We start from the raw sequence: 16,297 nt of genomic DNA on the forward strand, positions 1-16,297 counted from the left end.
AAATATTTTAAGTATATCTATTTTATATATATATATATATATATATATATATATATATATATATATTTTTTTTTTTTTGTGGTGCTGGGTATTGAACCCAGGGCTTTGTGCATGCAAGGCAAGCATTCTACAAACTATATTCCCAGCCCTGAAATCTTTTACCTAGAGCAAATATAATAAAATAATGCAAAAGAAAAATTAAAATAGAAAAAATTAATAGAAATAATTATAGAAACATCCAATTAACTCAGATGAAGGCAAGAAAGGGAAAAATATATATGTTATTATACATAAGTATGTATAATATATACATAATAAATTGAATAAAGAGAAAGCAGAAAATGGAAGACCTAAATCCAATAATATTCATAGTTATATTAAATATAAATGGCTTAAATACTTTCAAGTAAGGACTGAGATTGCTATAGAGGGTATATAAAAGTAAGACATGACCTTTTGCTGTTCATATGAGAAGCACTTTAAATAAGGCTTGGATAGATTAAAATAAAAAGACTGAAAAATCATGTTCTATGCAAACAGTAAGCATAAGATAGCTTGAGTGATAACAGTACATTGCACAAAAAATATTTCAGGACTTGAAGTGTTATTGAGATAAAGAAGTATATTCATAAGATAAAGGGTTGATTTTCATCAGGAAGACAACAATCATAAATGTGCATGAACCTAATACCAGAGCTTCAAAATGTCTGAATATTGGTAGAAATAACAGTGAAGGAAAGTACATATATATCTATATCATTTTCTTACATTTTGTATTGTTAGTATCCTCTTTAATGTATTTATTTTGTTTATTCTGAACTCTCAGTTCATTCATTTTATTTCATCACCTTCTAATGGCATCTGTCATCCAGTTGCTTATGCGTTTTTTTTTTAATGTAGATTATTTTTTTTAACCTTTATTTATTTATTTTTATGTGGTGCTGAGGACTGAACCCAGGGCCTCACATGTGCTAGGCGAGTGCTCTATTGCTGAGCCACAACCCCAGCCCTGCTGTTTTAAAGAGATTGTGTTCCTCAGCTGCCTCTTTAGCTTGGTCTGTGAACTTTTATCTCCTGGCTACTTTGTCCAATAGCAAGCCCTGGGGAAAGGTTAACACCAGATCTGGGTCTATATCACAATAATGAGTTGAAGGGTGCGTGTGTGAGCCTGAAGGGACGGTTGTAATGGGGGAAAAGGAACACTAAGTCAGAGAGCCTTGGACATGAAATAAATCAGTGCCATCCACATTCAGATTGAGTTTTCGTCTCGACCCCTCAGGAGAAAGCACCTGAGACTGTGTAGCATCTCACTCTGCAACCCAGGGCTGCACTGCTGATGCCCCAGGCTCAAACCAGCCCCATGCAGTGTTAACAAGAAGAGTTGATAGTGGGCAACTGTGCCTTGTTTCAGAAGAGGTTCTCCTAAAATGCTCCTCTATGTGTGAATGTTTGCTGGGTTTGAATGAATGACCTTTATCAAGTTAAGGAAATGGTTTTCTCCCCTAATTTTCTGGTTTTTAAAAAAATTATAGGTGACTGTTAAATTTTATTAAATGTGTTTTCTGGGCCGGGGATGTGGCTCAAGCGGTAGCGCGCTCGCCTGGCATGCGTGCGGCCCGGGTTCGATCCTCAGCACCACATACCAACAAAGATGTTGTGTCCGCCGAAAACTAAAAATAAATATTAAAAATTCTCTCTCTCTCTCTCTCTCTTTCTCTCTCTCCTCTGTCACTCTCTCTTTAAAAAAAAATAAATGTGTTCTCTGTAAAGATGATTTTTTGTTGTTTTCCTTCCTTAAATCTATTAATACAATGAATACGTTAAATAGATTTTCTAATCCTTACATTCCCATGATAAACTCTCCTTGGTCATAATTAACACACACACACACACACACACACACACACACACACATTTATAAGTGACTTGAATGTGCCATTTTCCTTCCCCACACTGATTTCAGTTGATTAATTCTAAAAAAAAAAAAAAAAGGTATGTTATGTCTATAACATGATTTTGGAAGCTCTCTTTCTTACCTGGAAGAGTTTATATGTTTGTGCAATAATGAAACGATATGTTCTTTACATGAGTAGAATAAGAGGTTATTAAACCAAGAAGGATTGGTTTAATAATGCAGAATGGCCTATTAATCCAGAAAGGATTACTATTAAACTATTTAGGCTGTGTGTGTGTGTGTGTTTCGATTTTCAGTTACTAATATAATTTTCTTGGTTATTGGTCTGTTTAAATTTTCCATTAATTTTGTATCCTCCACTAGGAATACTTCTGGCAGTGAGAACCCAAAGCCTAATGTTGATCTAAGCAGAGTCCTCCCCCTCGCTCCCACCCACCCCGGCAGCACTCGGATGCACACCACTATCAGGAATCCAGAGGGATCCTCCAAGGCTGGTGCAGATAAGCAGGGACACAGGATACTTCAGTCTTTTCACTTTGCTATCTTCAGCCATTAGCTTGTCACTTCGTGGTCAGAGTTGGCCGCCATCACCCCAGGGACCCCATGCATCAAAACAGAAAAGATTTGGAAAGCTTTGTCTTTTCAGCAGTGTCAGAATTGGGAGCCACCTCTCCTAAGACTGATGTGTACCTGGTATAAATAAAAAAATAAGAATAAATCAGAGTTCTCTTGGAGTGTTCACATAAAAAAAAAAATGGTTATTAGGGCAGGGGTTGTGGCTCTGTGGTAGATCACTTGCCCAGCATGTGTGAAGCACTGTGTTCGATTCTCAGCACCACATATAAATGAATGAATAAAATAAAGGTTTATCAACATCTTTAAAAAAATAAAAGAAATTTTAAAAAAACATGGTTGTTGAAGAAATAAAGACTGTCAATTGGTTTTGGTTAATTGCCGTTTGTAGGCAATTTGATTGATTGATTTAGATGTACTAGCATAAATATTCTTATAGTTTTGGCTTAAGATTTTTAAAAAATATCTGCTCTGTCTCTAGTTATGTCTCATTCATCTTTTCTAACCTCACTCTTGGGGGGTCTTTCTCTTTTTTTTTTTTATTTGCAGGTGGATACTGGGGATTTAACTCAGGGGCTCTTTACCACTGAGTCACATCCCAGCCCTTTTTATTTTATTTTATTTTATTTTATTTTTTTTAAAGAGAGAGTGAGAGAGGAGAGAGAGAGAGAGAATTTTTAATATTTATTTTTAGTTCTTGGTGGACACAACATCTTTGTTGGTATGTGGTGCTGAGGATCGAACCCGGGCCACACGCATGCCAGGCAAGCACGCTACCGCTTGAGCCACATCCCCAGCCCGGCTTTCTCTTAATGAATTTTGTCAGAAGATTTTTTTTAAGTCCTTTAAATCAACATTTGGTTCTATGGATACCTTCTACTGTATATTTATTTCTTGTTTTCTTTTTGAAAATTATTTTCTGCTTTTAGATTTTGTTCTTTGTAAGGTTGATTCTACTGTATTTTTTCCAGCTTCTTAAAGTGGATGCTTAGCTCATTATTTTTCAGTTTTTCTCCTTTTCTGTTACAATTGGCCCTCCTTATCTGTGTGTTCTATACCCACAGATTCAACCAAACATTGATCAAAAATAGTCAGAAAAAACTTGCAACTGTACTGAACATTTGCAGACTTTTTCTTTCAAGTATGCCCTAAAGAATATAGTGTAATAATAATTTACATGGCATTTATATTGCATTAGGTATTATACATAATCTAGGGATAGTTTAAAGTATACAGGAAGATGTGCATAGGTTACATGCAAATACTACACTGGCTTATGTGAGATGGGCATTCAAGGATTTGGGTGTATGTTGGGGTGTCCTGGAACCAACCCTCCTTCAATACTGAGGGATTACTGTATGTATTGAAGACCATAAATTCACTTGTGAGCTACATCCCATAACATTTGCTATGGCTATCTTAATTTTACATTAATCATTTTTTTTTCTAAATCTTCATATGTTTGGACCCATACATTATTTATAGTCATTTTTACATTTTCAAACATGCAAATTTATCTTTTTATTTTTCATTTCAAATTCAATTGCACTGTGTCAAAGAACATGATATGTAGCTAAGGATTTTTAAAAATAGACTATTTTTGCAAAAATTGAGAAAAATTATAGAAAAATTGAGCAGAAAGTACAGAGGGTTCCCATGCACCATCATTTCCCTCCCCACACACTTTCCCCTATTATGGTCATCTTGCATTGGTGTGAAAGGATATGTGTTCCAATTGTTGCAATAATTGATAAATTTTGATTAACTAAAGCTCATAATTTACATTAGGATTCCTTCTCTGTTGCATAGCTCCATGGGTTTTGACAAATACATTATGTCATCTATCATCATGGTGTCATGCAAAATCATTTCTCCATCCTAAAAGCCTGTGCTCTGCCTGTTCACTGCTCCATCTTCCTGCACCCCTGGCAACCATTGATCTTTTTACTGTCTTTATAGTTTTGCCGTTTTCAAAATGTCATACAGTTGGAATCATACAGTATGTAGGCTTTTAATTCTTTTTTCTATACATCTAAAGTTCCTCTGTGTCTTTCCACAGCTGAATAGCTCATTTCTTTTTAGCACACTGACTCTGTTGTAAGGATGTACCAGTTTGTTTAGCCACTCATAGAGGGGCATCTTATTGACTTCCATTTGGGGACAATTATTAGTAAATCTGCTATCAACATTTGTGCACAGGTTTTTGAGGCAGCAGGAATTTTTAACTCATTTAGGTAAATACTGAGAAGTGAAATTGCTGGGTGGTATGGTAAGTCTTTGTTTTACCTCATATGAAAATGCCAAACTATCTTCCCAAGTGGCTATACCCTACCAGCAGTGAGGGTTCCTCGTGCCAGTATTTCAGATTTTAGCTAGTCTAAAGGCATTTAATGGTATCTTGCTTTAATCTGCAATTTTTTTTAATGATATGTTGTGTTGAACAACTTTTCATAGCATATTTGCATACTGAATATCCTTCTTGGTGAGGTATCTGTTCAGAGCTCTTACCCATTTTTAAATTGGGTTGTTTACTTTCTTTCTTTTTTTGGGGGGAGAGGGCTGGGGGGGGGTTCCAGGGATTGAACTCAGGGGCACTCAGCCACTGAGCCACATCCCCAGTCCTATTTTGTATTTTATTTAGAGACAGGGGCTCACAGAGCTGCTTAGTGCCTTGCTGTTGCTGAGTCTGGCTTTGAATTTGCCATCCTCCTGCCTCAGCTTTCCAAGCTGCTGGGATTACAGGCATGTGTCACTGTACCCAGTGGGTTGTTTACTTTCTTATTATTGAATTTTAAGAATCTTTTGTATATTTTGGATGCATATCCTTTATCAGATATGTGTTTTACAAATATCTTCTCCTAGCCTGTGACTTATCTTTTCATTGTCTTAACAGTTTTTCACAGAGCAGATATTTTCAGTTTTAAAGAAGTCCAATTTATCTTTTCTTGTATGGATGGTGCCTTTGGTATTATACCTAAAAATTTACCGCCAAACCCAAAGTCATGTAGGTTTTCTCCTATGTGATACTGACTTGAAATGTGTGTGGTTTTCATTCTTCTTCAGAGCCTATCACTCTTTCAACTTCATTTTGGAAATTTATGGGCCATTGAAATCAGTTTTCCACATTTTAGCAGTACATTGCCTTATTTCTCAGGTACTAGTTTTCTTCTCGCTTTAGCAATCATCCTCCTGAGTCAGCAAAGGCCCATTACTTTTTCAGTTTTCTGGAGTGTCTGGTCTCACAGCTGTGTTCTCTGGCTTTTGGACAGAACCATCACTTCACCTAATCCTCAGAACATCACCATTCAAGGTCTCAAAGGAAGGAAGGTGAATGTCACAAAAGGTAGATGGCACTAGTTTCCTAAGGCCAATGAGAATAGACTGTAATTCCTGTCTGTTTGACTTAAATTCATACACAGTGCTCACATGTTAATCAACCGTTTCTTTATTATTTTTTCTTGCAGCCTTAGCCAGGAAACTTTTATAACAAAAGGGTTTCCATTACCCAATGCCAAGTGGCAACATCTTTCATAACAGAAGGGACAATTCAACTGGTTTCTTCAGCTTTGCCTTTTCTTCCTGGGATTGATCATTTGCATTCCCACAATATACTTTATCGCATTTGAAAATAATGTTAGTATGAAATGCATTTGATGGACTTGTTAGGTCCTAGATTTTGTAAATAACTACTGGTTCTGATTAAGTATGCTGCTTACAAAGACAACCCACTGAACAGTTCATGTAACTTCTGTCTGATGTGTTTCATTTTGACCAGCTAAGACAAAGAGTATCTATGAGTCTCCTAAGCTAGGTATCAAAACAAATTACCCCAAACCAGGGGGCTTAAAATAACAGAAATTTATTCCCTCACAGTTCAGGAGGCGAGGATTGGGAAATCAGGTGCTGGCAGAGCTAGGCTCCCTCTGAAGGCTCTAGGCAAGGCTCCCTTGTCCTTGTTTCTAGTGGCTGCGGGCAGTCCTGACAGTCCTTGGTTGATGGCTCCATTACTCCAATTTTTTGTCTTTTGTCTCCCCGTGGTCACCAGCCTTCTGTGTGCCTATCTCCAAATCTCCTCTTTACAGGAACACCCATTGCTTGATTTAGGGACTGCCCAACTCCAGTGTGACTTTATCTTAACCTGATGACATCTGCAAAACTGTATTTCCCATAAGGTCACAGTGACAGAGCTTAGGGTTTAGGACTTCCACATACTTTTTTGGGAGAGAGTTCAGCTCACTACAGTGTTTTCATATACAACACCAAAAGTACAATTGTAAAAGATAAGTTAGATTTCATGATAGCACAGTGATGTGACAGGCCTGGGGCATAAAAATAAAATTCTGAGTAAGGTGTGGTGGCACATGTCTGTGATCCCGCCTATTCAGGGGGCTGAGGCCAGAGGATCACAGGTTTGAGGACATGACATGCTGGGCAACATTTTTTTTTTTTTTTTTAGAAAAAGGAAAAATGAGTTTTATTGCTTTGCTAGTCAAGAGAAACACAAGACACTCCTGTTCCAGGGGCTTTGATTCCGCCCAGCAGCAGGAACAGGAAGCTTTGAAAGAGGTGATTCAAAGGCTACATTCCATGTGTTCTCTGCTGGAGTTGGAATTCACTGGTTAATTTGGGAGATAATCATTTCTGAGATCTTCTGGTGCCATTCCCCAAAGTCTGGATTATTTCATTCCTAGGGTGGGTGTGTACTCAGGGACAGATAAATAAATCTGCCTGAGATAAGGAAGAAAGGTAATGTGTTCCCCTGAGGTTAGGAAGAGGGAGAGATTAGGGAGGAGCAGGGAGAGAGGAAGAGAAAGAAACATGTCCATCTTAAAAATAAATTTCAGTGGCAGAGCAGCAAGGGCTATATTCAAAGCACAAAGTGGACCACTGTGACGTTTCCCCCACTGTCAATTTCTATGGGAAAATAGGTGATGACATCTCCAAGATGCTTCTTGCTGAAAGAGCAGCCTAGGCAATTTAGTGAGACCCTGCCCAAAATCAAATACCCTGGGTTCAGCCTCAGTGCTACAAAAATAAATAAATAAAATTCAGAGAAAACATGCTAAAGAGAGAAAAACAGAACAAAACATGCTCGAGGAAAAACAACTTGAAGTGTGTGTGTGTGTGTGCCTATATCTTTGAAGAAGGGCTCATAGCTTATAGTGTACAAGCTTATAGTTTATAGAAGGGCATCTCTGGACTGAGAATGTGCCTAATCTAAACCTTAAAAGAGAAACAAGAACTAAATATGCTTGACTTTAACCCTGAAAAGAATAATTAAGGCCGGAGGCCACGTACATGCCTGTAATTCCAATGGCTCCAGAGGCTGATGCAGGAGAATCCCAAATTCAAAGTCAACCTAAGCAATTTTGTGAGACCCTGTCCCAAAATAAAAAAAAATGTAAAGGGCTAGGGATGTGGCTCAGTGGATAAGCTCCCCTGGGTTCAATCCCTGATACCGAATAATAATAATAATAACAATTATTGAACCAATCTTCAATATTGACTTAGGGAAGCATCAACGAGTAAGGTGAACAACAAACTACTCCAAGCTGAACACCAGGTGGGGGAACCCTGAGGGATGGAGCCTCATAACCAGTCACCTGTCGATTCCTGAAAGGCAACACCCGTGCTGGGCCGTAATTCCTGCTTCATCTTCTTCCTCTTATTCTGCCTCATTGTTGACTGGTCAGTGTCTGTTGACCCTTCTCTTCTGAGTTACAGGTTGGCATTTCCCTCCATCGTTTGCCAACATCTCAAAAAGTGCCAACTGCACCATTGTGCCACACAAGACCCTGGCAGAGCCCAAGCAGGAGCTCTGCGGGTGTTGTCTGGAAGGAGTGTTCACAGCTGGGACACAAATCTTTCTCTCCAGTTCAGGGCCATACGAGGAAAGTTTGACCTTGTTCTGAATTCCTTAGATTAGCGAGGGGCGAGTCATACCCATTGGTGATGAATGAGGGTCCTTCTCAGGTAGCTATGTGCTGACCACCGATCCAAGGATGGTCCAGGCATGCTTTCAGGACTGCTTTATGTCCCGGGAAATTGAGGATGGTAACTGCACTAAAGATTAGGAACTGAGCCCCCTCCCTTTGGGAGCTCGGTGACCAGGAGAGTATTTAGGTTCAGGGACCCTGGGCCCCAGGGTTTTCCTGACCTGATGTGACTCACATGCATCCCGCCTCTTCATCCCTGGTGATTGGGCAGTGAATGGGGGCACTGGAATCTCCCTTGGTGTTGCTGTGCACAGTGCTGCCTTCTCTGTTCTGCAGCCTTTCTTAGAACTCCTAGTGATCTTGGGTCCGCATAAGCTTGTTGTGCTTGCTGAAGATGACTGAGAAGCTGACACGGAAACCCGCTCGTGTTGTGATGTCTCAAATCTCAGTATTAGAGATTGCAGCTGGTCTTTTAAAATGTTGAATGTCATTGACTAATCAGAATATCAATAACATATTCATCATCTCTGGAGCTGACATAGATTTTTCAAATTCATTTATTAATTCTACTAGGAGAATTGCAATTCCACCCACTCCTGACCTATCATTTCATTGTGATGTCTTCCTAAGCTTCCTCACACAAACCAGAACAAATACTATCGTGCGTTCTTATTATCCCCCATTCTCCCCCCTCCTTTTATTTTATTTTTTATTTTTTTGATTTTATTCTTGTAATTTTATTAATAATACATAAATGGTTAATGGACAGGCATCATCAACTTGACTGACCTAAATTAACTATCCCTGTGGAAAAAGTATTTTCTATATTTATCCAACTTACCAATGATTGTTCATAAGCTGGTTAAAAATGTCATCTTAGACCCAAGTTTACACAATAAATAAATCTAAATTTTACAATCAGCCATTATATCTTTAAACAAACAAACAAACAAACAATGTCACATTTCTTCAACTTTTTATTTTATTTTTTATTTTTTTTAAGAGAGATTGTGAGAGAGGAGAGAGAGAGAGAGAGAGAGAGAGAGAGAGAATTTTTTTTTTTAAGAGAGAGGAGAGGGGGAGGGAGGGAGGGAGGGAGAGAGAGAGAGAGAGAGAGAGAGAGAGAATTTATTTATTATTTATTTTAGTTCTCGGGGGACACAACATCTTTGTTGGTATGTGGTGCTGAGGATCGAACCTGGGCCGCACGCATGCCAGGCGAGCGCGCTACCGCTTGAGCCACATCCCCAGCCCCAGAATTTTTTTTTTTTAATATTTATTTTTAGTTCTCGGCGGACACAACATCTTTGTTTGTATGTGGTGCTGAGGATCGAACCCGGGCCGCACGCATGCCAGGCAAGCGCGCTACCGCTTGAGCCACATCCCCAGCTCCATCTTCAACTTTTTAAAACACTTGCCCCCAAGTTGCTTGCTGTGATTAGAAGCATAGGGCTGACAAAGAAATATGAGATAAAAATTTCTGTAAAACTGTCCATCATTAATGCTTTTCTGACGGGCAGGACTTATACTGATGTATCAAAAATACATTTTGAAGAATAATGGAAAAAAAATACCCTTGTTTATTTCTTCAATTTCTTACCCCTTAAATGTCCACATTAATAAATCTTACAGTCCCTGTGAAACATCTTAACACGTGAGTTATGCAATGTTCACCATGGCAAAGGGCAGACCAAGAGCCAAGGGCCTGGCAAGCTGGGAAAGGCTTCGCAGTCCTCTCTTTCTCTGCTTTATTGACCTGGACACAAGTACATGTGTCTGGAAACAAAAGACAGAACCTTGCAGTATTTCCACTGTGATAATAATTAGCTTCCCCTGCAAATAAAAGTAGCCACTCTGTCTAAGTCCAGTCACACAGAAAAGGGCAGGCAGCTCCTGAATACCAACAGCGGTCCCCGGCTCTGTCTCCATCGTGGCGGAGGGGGTCATCTCCACTGTCGTGCTGCCCGGGGGTCGGCAGTGGACACTCTCACACGGAAGGCAGTCTGGTGGCTTCCATCTCTGCAGCCTGGTTTGTTCCAGTATTTACAATGCATTTCAGTGAGCCACCTGCTCCACTGCACATCCCCATCAGATGACAGCCAGGGTATCAGTAGATCATCACCTTGACTGTATGTGAGCAAAAGGCTTGGCCTGGCACAAACTCCGGACAATCCATCAGCCGAGAGAAGTCAGTCTGTGGCATGCTTCTGGGAGGGGGGCCCGAGATTGGCCATTTTTCTGGTTCTATCTTTTTCCTCATTTTCTCATCCACAACTTCTACTTCTGTGCTGTCCTTCAGGGCCTCTAAAACAAGATTAAGGTTTGTGAGAGCCTGAACGCGGTGAAATCCAGCAATCAGGGAAATAGGCAGGAAACCTTGCTCATCCATCTTTCTCCGAAGAAAGAAGTCAGGTTCCAAGTCTTCTATACTGAAGTAATATTCAATTTGATGCTTATTATACTCTTTAAGCAATGCTTCTTCCACAGGATACACCTGTACACCCGTACCGTCATCATAGTAATACATCATAGTGGTGTTGATTTCTGTTTGAAATGGCTGATCCCTCCTTTCACCATGCTCTCGGTAACCATACGAATAATCAAAGTTTACTCGAGGGTTTCCTCTGCCTCGTCCTCTTCCCCATCCACGTCCTCTTCCTTGACCTCTAAAGGAACCTCGGATATTACCCCCCTCACTCCTCACATTGGACACTTCATTCTGATCATCTCTTTTTTTCTCTGTTTCGCCTCCAACTTCGTGTGTCATTTCTCCTGTTATTGTGGGATGACTTATTTGCTTCAGGTTGACACCGAGAGCTGTTCTGGGATCCAGGTCTCTTTTGACTCTGGTCTTTCATCGTCTAAGTGCAGTGGTACCCACTTGTGTTTATTAATCTCTTCCGCTGACTGTTTGCTGGGCCTCGTCCTCACTCACATTTTCAATAGAACCATCTAATTTTGTTTCCCTGTTTTCTTTGCTCTCACTGTTACTCCTCTTTTCAACCTTCTCTTCTTTTTCCTTTTCTAATTTGTGGCTACTTATTTCCTTGGCTGATGACACTCTGAGATCCATTGCTCACTAACTCTCCTGCTGTTGGCCAGTTTGCCATATCACTGAAATCATTGGCCTTATTGGGTTTCTTTGTCTTGAGTTTTCCTGCTTTAATAGTTTTGGGGGAACTGAGTTCGGCTGCCGCCTCACCGGGTCACACGGCAGCCGACTGACTCCCCCCTCCTTTTAATTAATTAATTTATTTATTTGGTACCAGGGATTGAACTCAGGGGCACTCAACCATGGGCCACATTGTTACTGAAAGCTTAGTCCTTGTCCCTGATGCCAATACAATAATGAGGAGATGATTTTGAGAAAAAAAAAAAAAAGAAAGTTTTTTGCTTTGCTAGCAAAGGAGAAACACAGGGGACTCCTGTCCCCAAAGTTGTAATTCTGCCCATCAGCAGGAACAAGGTTTTTTAAAGAGGTGATTCAGAGAAAATGAGATTAGGAAAGAGAGATTAGGGAGGAAAAGATCAGGGAAAAGAAGATCAGGGAGGAGAAGGTTGGGAAAAAGAAAAAAACATGTAAGTTTCAAAGCCACAAGGGATATAATCAAAGAATCTAGTGAACCTTTGTTACAACAGCCCCAGCCCTATTTTGTATTTTTTTAGAGACAGGGTCTCACTGAGTTGCTTAGTGCCTCGCTTTTGGTGAGGCTGGCTTTGAACTTGCGATCCTCCTGCCTCAGCCTCCAGAGCTGCTGGGATTACAGGCATGTGACACGTGCCCAGCAGCACCTTATTCTTTTTACAAAAGAACAATACTCCATTGTGTGCATGTATTTCCATTGATGGACATTGGATTATTTCTACCTTTTTGCTACTGTGAAGAGTCCTGACATAAACATTTGCATACAAGAATTGATTTGAGTACCTATTTTCAATTCTTCAGTGTGTAGGATTGTTGAGTCCCATGGTAGTTCTACATCCAACTTTTTGAGGACATGACAAAAGCTAAGAGTTAAATTGTAAAGGCATTTGACTCAAATTGGAAGAGAAAAAGTGCAGGCCGAAAGGGAGGAGAAAGGGCGCATAAGTCATGGATTCTTCTTTGATAAAGAAGTTTCCGTGTGGTTTCCTAAAGAACCAATGCAGTTAAGGTCGTATTTGTTATCTTCGTAAATCTTGGAGAGGGGATTCAGAATTAAGCAGATTTAGAGATGACATTAGATGAAGTGGCAAGCAAGAAGCGACCAATGTCAGGAAGATGTCATGAAGCAGTATGATGGGCAAGCACATTAGCAAATGAACTACAGTTCTTGGGTGAGCAAACATTTGGAAAAAGCACCAATAAAGTGTGAGGATATGAACTTCAAGTTATTGCTAATGTAAGACGACAACTTTCCATCATAACTGATTATCACCACAAAAAATAACTTCAGCAAGATGGGAATTATTACCCATGTCTGGGAAGAACAGTGGACAAAAGGGACACCCTCCTCTTGTAGCATACTTGAAATGTATGTTCATGATTCAGGTGTCCAGAAAACTGAAACTTTATTTTTATTCTTTCAACTGATTTCAACCTTGCTGAGGAGTAACCGCTCCTTCCGACCAAAGACAAACTCTTCAAGCCTTCCTTTGATGTAAGGATGCACTTGCAGCCTTGGAAACTCCAGGAGGTCCCAGCCAACAGAAAAGGAAACTGAGTACACCACTCTCAGAAGTCATTGTCAGAAACTTGAAACTCGCTTTGGCAAATAGTTCTCGCAATTCAGTTGCTCTTTCTGCCAGCCCTCAACTGAAGGATGCCCAATCAAAGAAGGAAGACACTCCAAAACCCCTTCACAAAGTTGTGGTGTATGTTAGTAAAAAGCTCAATAAGAAGCAGAATGAACTAAATGGAATTACTGCCTCCCTAGGAGCAGATTACAGGTGGAGTTTTGATGACACGGTAACTCATTTCATCTATCAAGGCCGACCAAATGACAGTAATCGAGAGTATAAGTCTATAAAAGAAAGAGGAATACACATTGTTTCTGAGCACTGGCTTTTAGAATGTGCCCAGGAATATAAGCGTCTTCCTGAATCTCTTTATCCACATACTTATAATCCCAAAATGAGCCTGGATATCAGTACCGTGCAAGATGGCAGACTCTGTAACAGCCGAGTGCCCTCAGCTGTCTCTGCAGCAGAGGATGAAGAGCCAGATCATTTGCCTGTAGAAGAAAATGGTACAGAAAACATGACCACCAGTAATAAAGAATCAGCACTGTCAGATGGAAATGAAAAGGATGATTCTAAAGGAGTTCTCACACAGACCTTGGAGATGAGAGAAAATTTCCAAAAGCAACTGCAGGAGATCATGTCTGCCACCTCCATCGTGAAACCCCAGGGACAGAGGACTTCCCTTTCAAGAAGTGGCTGTAACAGTGCCTCCTCAACCCCTGACAGCACGCGCTCCGCTCGAAGTGGACGAAGTAGAGTCCTAGAGGCACTGAGGCAGTCTCGACAGATAGTACCTGATGTCAACACAGAGCCCTCCCAAAATGAACAGATCATTTGGGATGACCCTACGGCAAGAGAGGAGAGAGCAAGGCTTGCCAGCAATTTGCAATGGCCTAGTTGTCCCACACAGTACTCTGAGCTTCAGGTTGACATTAAAAATTTGGAGGATTCTTCTTTTCAAGAGCCTTTACGTGGTTCAGAAATTGCTGAACAGGCTGTCAGTGATCCTGGAAATGGACGTGGGACTGAAGCCCCCAAACACCCCAACTCTGAAGAACTGGAAACTCCAACAAAAGACAGTCACCTGATCCCTACTCCTCAAGCCCCAAGCATCGCCTTCCCTCTAGCCAATCCACCTGTGGCTCCACACCCTGGAGAAAAGATTGTAACCACAGAGGAGAGTCGGGAAGAATTAAAAAAATACATATTTCAGCTGTCGTCTCTGAACCCTCAGGAACGTATTGATGATTGTCATCTGATTGAAAAACTAGGTGGGCTGGTGATAGAGAAGCAGTGCTTTGATCCCAGCTGTACACACATTGTTGTGGGGCAGCCACTTCGAAATGAGAAGTATTTGGCCTCCGTGGCAGCTGGGAAGTGGGTGCTTCATCACTCCTACCTGGAAGCATGCAAGACTGCAGGACACTTCGTGCAGGGAGCATTCAGTGGTTGGAAGGTTATCTTACATGTTGACCAATCCCGAGAAGCAGGATTCAAGCGTCTTCTTCAGTCTGGAGGAGCAAAGGTGCTACCTGGTCATTCTGTTCCTTTATTTAAAGAGGCCACACATCTCTTTTCTGACTTAAATAAACAGAAACCGGATGACTCAGGAATTAATATAGCAGAAGCTGCTGCCCAGAATGTGTACTGCTTAAGAACAGAATACATTGCTGATTATCTTATGCAGGAATCTCCTCCTCCTGTGGAAAATTACTGTCTACCAGGAGCTGTTGCATTTCTTCAGAATAATAAGGAGCCTGCACCACTGTTACCACAGAAGAGGAGAGCTGCTGCGGAGAAGAGCAAGGTCAAACGACCTCGAATACACTAGTCAAGTCTGCCCCTTAGTTACCAAACAGTTACCAAACATGAATTCCTTGCCAACATCACACTGGATTACAAATTAGGCTCTCCAGGTTTTGTAGTCTCTTGTGGGTACCCCAGTGTGGCATTTTTTTTATGGGGATGAGGGAAGACAATAGATTTGCCTGCTCTGCCTCCTAGATCGTATCTAAATGACGGTCAACATCAGTGTCTGGCACCTTCTTTGTTAGAAGTGTATTATTCAAAGGCATTTAAGGTAAAAGGAGCTGAGACATGAATGGGTCTTCCCATCATTTTAACCAGAGCGGTCATTCTTGTTATACTGGCTCTGCTGGGGGGTAGAGGTCTGAACATAGAGGGGGAAGGCTTTTGAAACATCAATGCAAAATATTTTTTAAAATATCCATTCTTTTGGCATCTATTTTTCCTTCATCATCAATGAAAACATCACCTTTTTAATCATCATATTATTTATGAATACATTTTTTAAAATTTTGTCTATTTAAGATCCCCTTTTCTGATAAATTGGTGTCATAGTATTAATTTATTTGCTAGATCAGGGCAAACATGTTCCTGGTGTAAAGTCCGTAAAATTGCAATATGGTGATGAATCCTTCCTCACATACCTCCTTAACAGATGGAATAATAGTCGAACAATTTTATCTCTCTAATACTAATTTACACCAAATCCATTATCTGGTGTTAGTTTAACGGTAACTGGTGGCCAGGTATTGTGTCAGGTGAAGGGGACCTGAAGAGAGTTTTTGTAAGACTACTAAGACAGGCTGACAGGGTGTCACAGACACAGACACAGAGAAGGACAATGACCAGGACGGGGTGGGGCGGGGCGATACTCATGGAGAAAGTGATAATAGAAATGAGTTCTGGGACATGCTGTCATGTGCCACGTACAGTAATGGGGAAAGATACCTCAGGCGTTGGATTTACCTGGTGACAGCACAGAGACACCTTGGTAAAGGGTGTCCCTTACCTTCACAGCACTGGGCACGCTGCAACCCAGAACGCAGGTTGGGGGTGGGGTGCAAGAAGAGGATGGAGATTTTGGCTCTCTCCATGTGCAGTTGAAAATATCTTTCTAAAAAAAATTAATATCAGAAAAGTTTTGTTGAATTACAGTTTGGTGTTTATTCTATTCTCTAATGTTAATGGTATTTCTATCACATGTATGTTCGCTTTTTTTTTTTGGTCTGTCCTCAATATTTGCTACCTTTTCCTCTCAAATCTTTCTTCTCCCACCCCCTGCTAGGAGCCACAAGCATATATACGATGTATGGCACCTTTGGTTGTAAAGTGACGCCAGCTAGCC

The 16,297-nt window shown here is 40.6% G+C and overlaps 1 protein-coding gene and 1 pseudogene across 2 annotated transcripts; one reads left to right on the top strand and one right to left on the bottom strand.

The window, feature by feature from the left end:
• Positions 1-10,347: 10,347 nt before the first annotated feature.
• On the bottom strand, positions 10,348-11,549 carry LOC308650534 (la-related protein 1B-like; annotated as a pseudogene). The gene has a single exon. The product of its transcript is annotated as a la-related protein 1B-like (transcript).
• Positions 11,550-13,390: 1,841 nt separating this feature from the next.
• Positions 13,391-14,982, top strand: LOC308649161 (DNA topoisomerase 2-binding protein 1-like). The gene has a single exon (XM_081294630.1). It carries the CDS (start codon positions 13,538-13,540, stop codon positions 14,975-14,977), a length of 1,440 nt encoding a protein of 479 aa, XP_081150756.1. The 5' UTR covers positions 13,391-13,537; the 3' UTR covers positions 14,978-14,982.
• The last annotated feature ends 1,315 nt before the right edge of the window (positions 14,983-16,297 follow it).

Source organism: Spermophilus citellus, assembly GCF_964194105.1.
Source record: "Spermophilus citellus genome assembly, chromosome: 5".
Classification (NCBI taxonomy): Eukaryota; Metazoa; Chordata; class Mammalia; order Rodentia; family Sciuridae; genus Spermophilus; species Spermophilus citellus.

Excerpts from the sequence above, each read along its gene's own strand:
- LOC308649161 (XM_081294630.1), top strand. The coding sequence starts at position 13,538 with ATGAGCCTGGATATCAGTACCGTGCAAGATGGCAGACTCTGTAACAGC.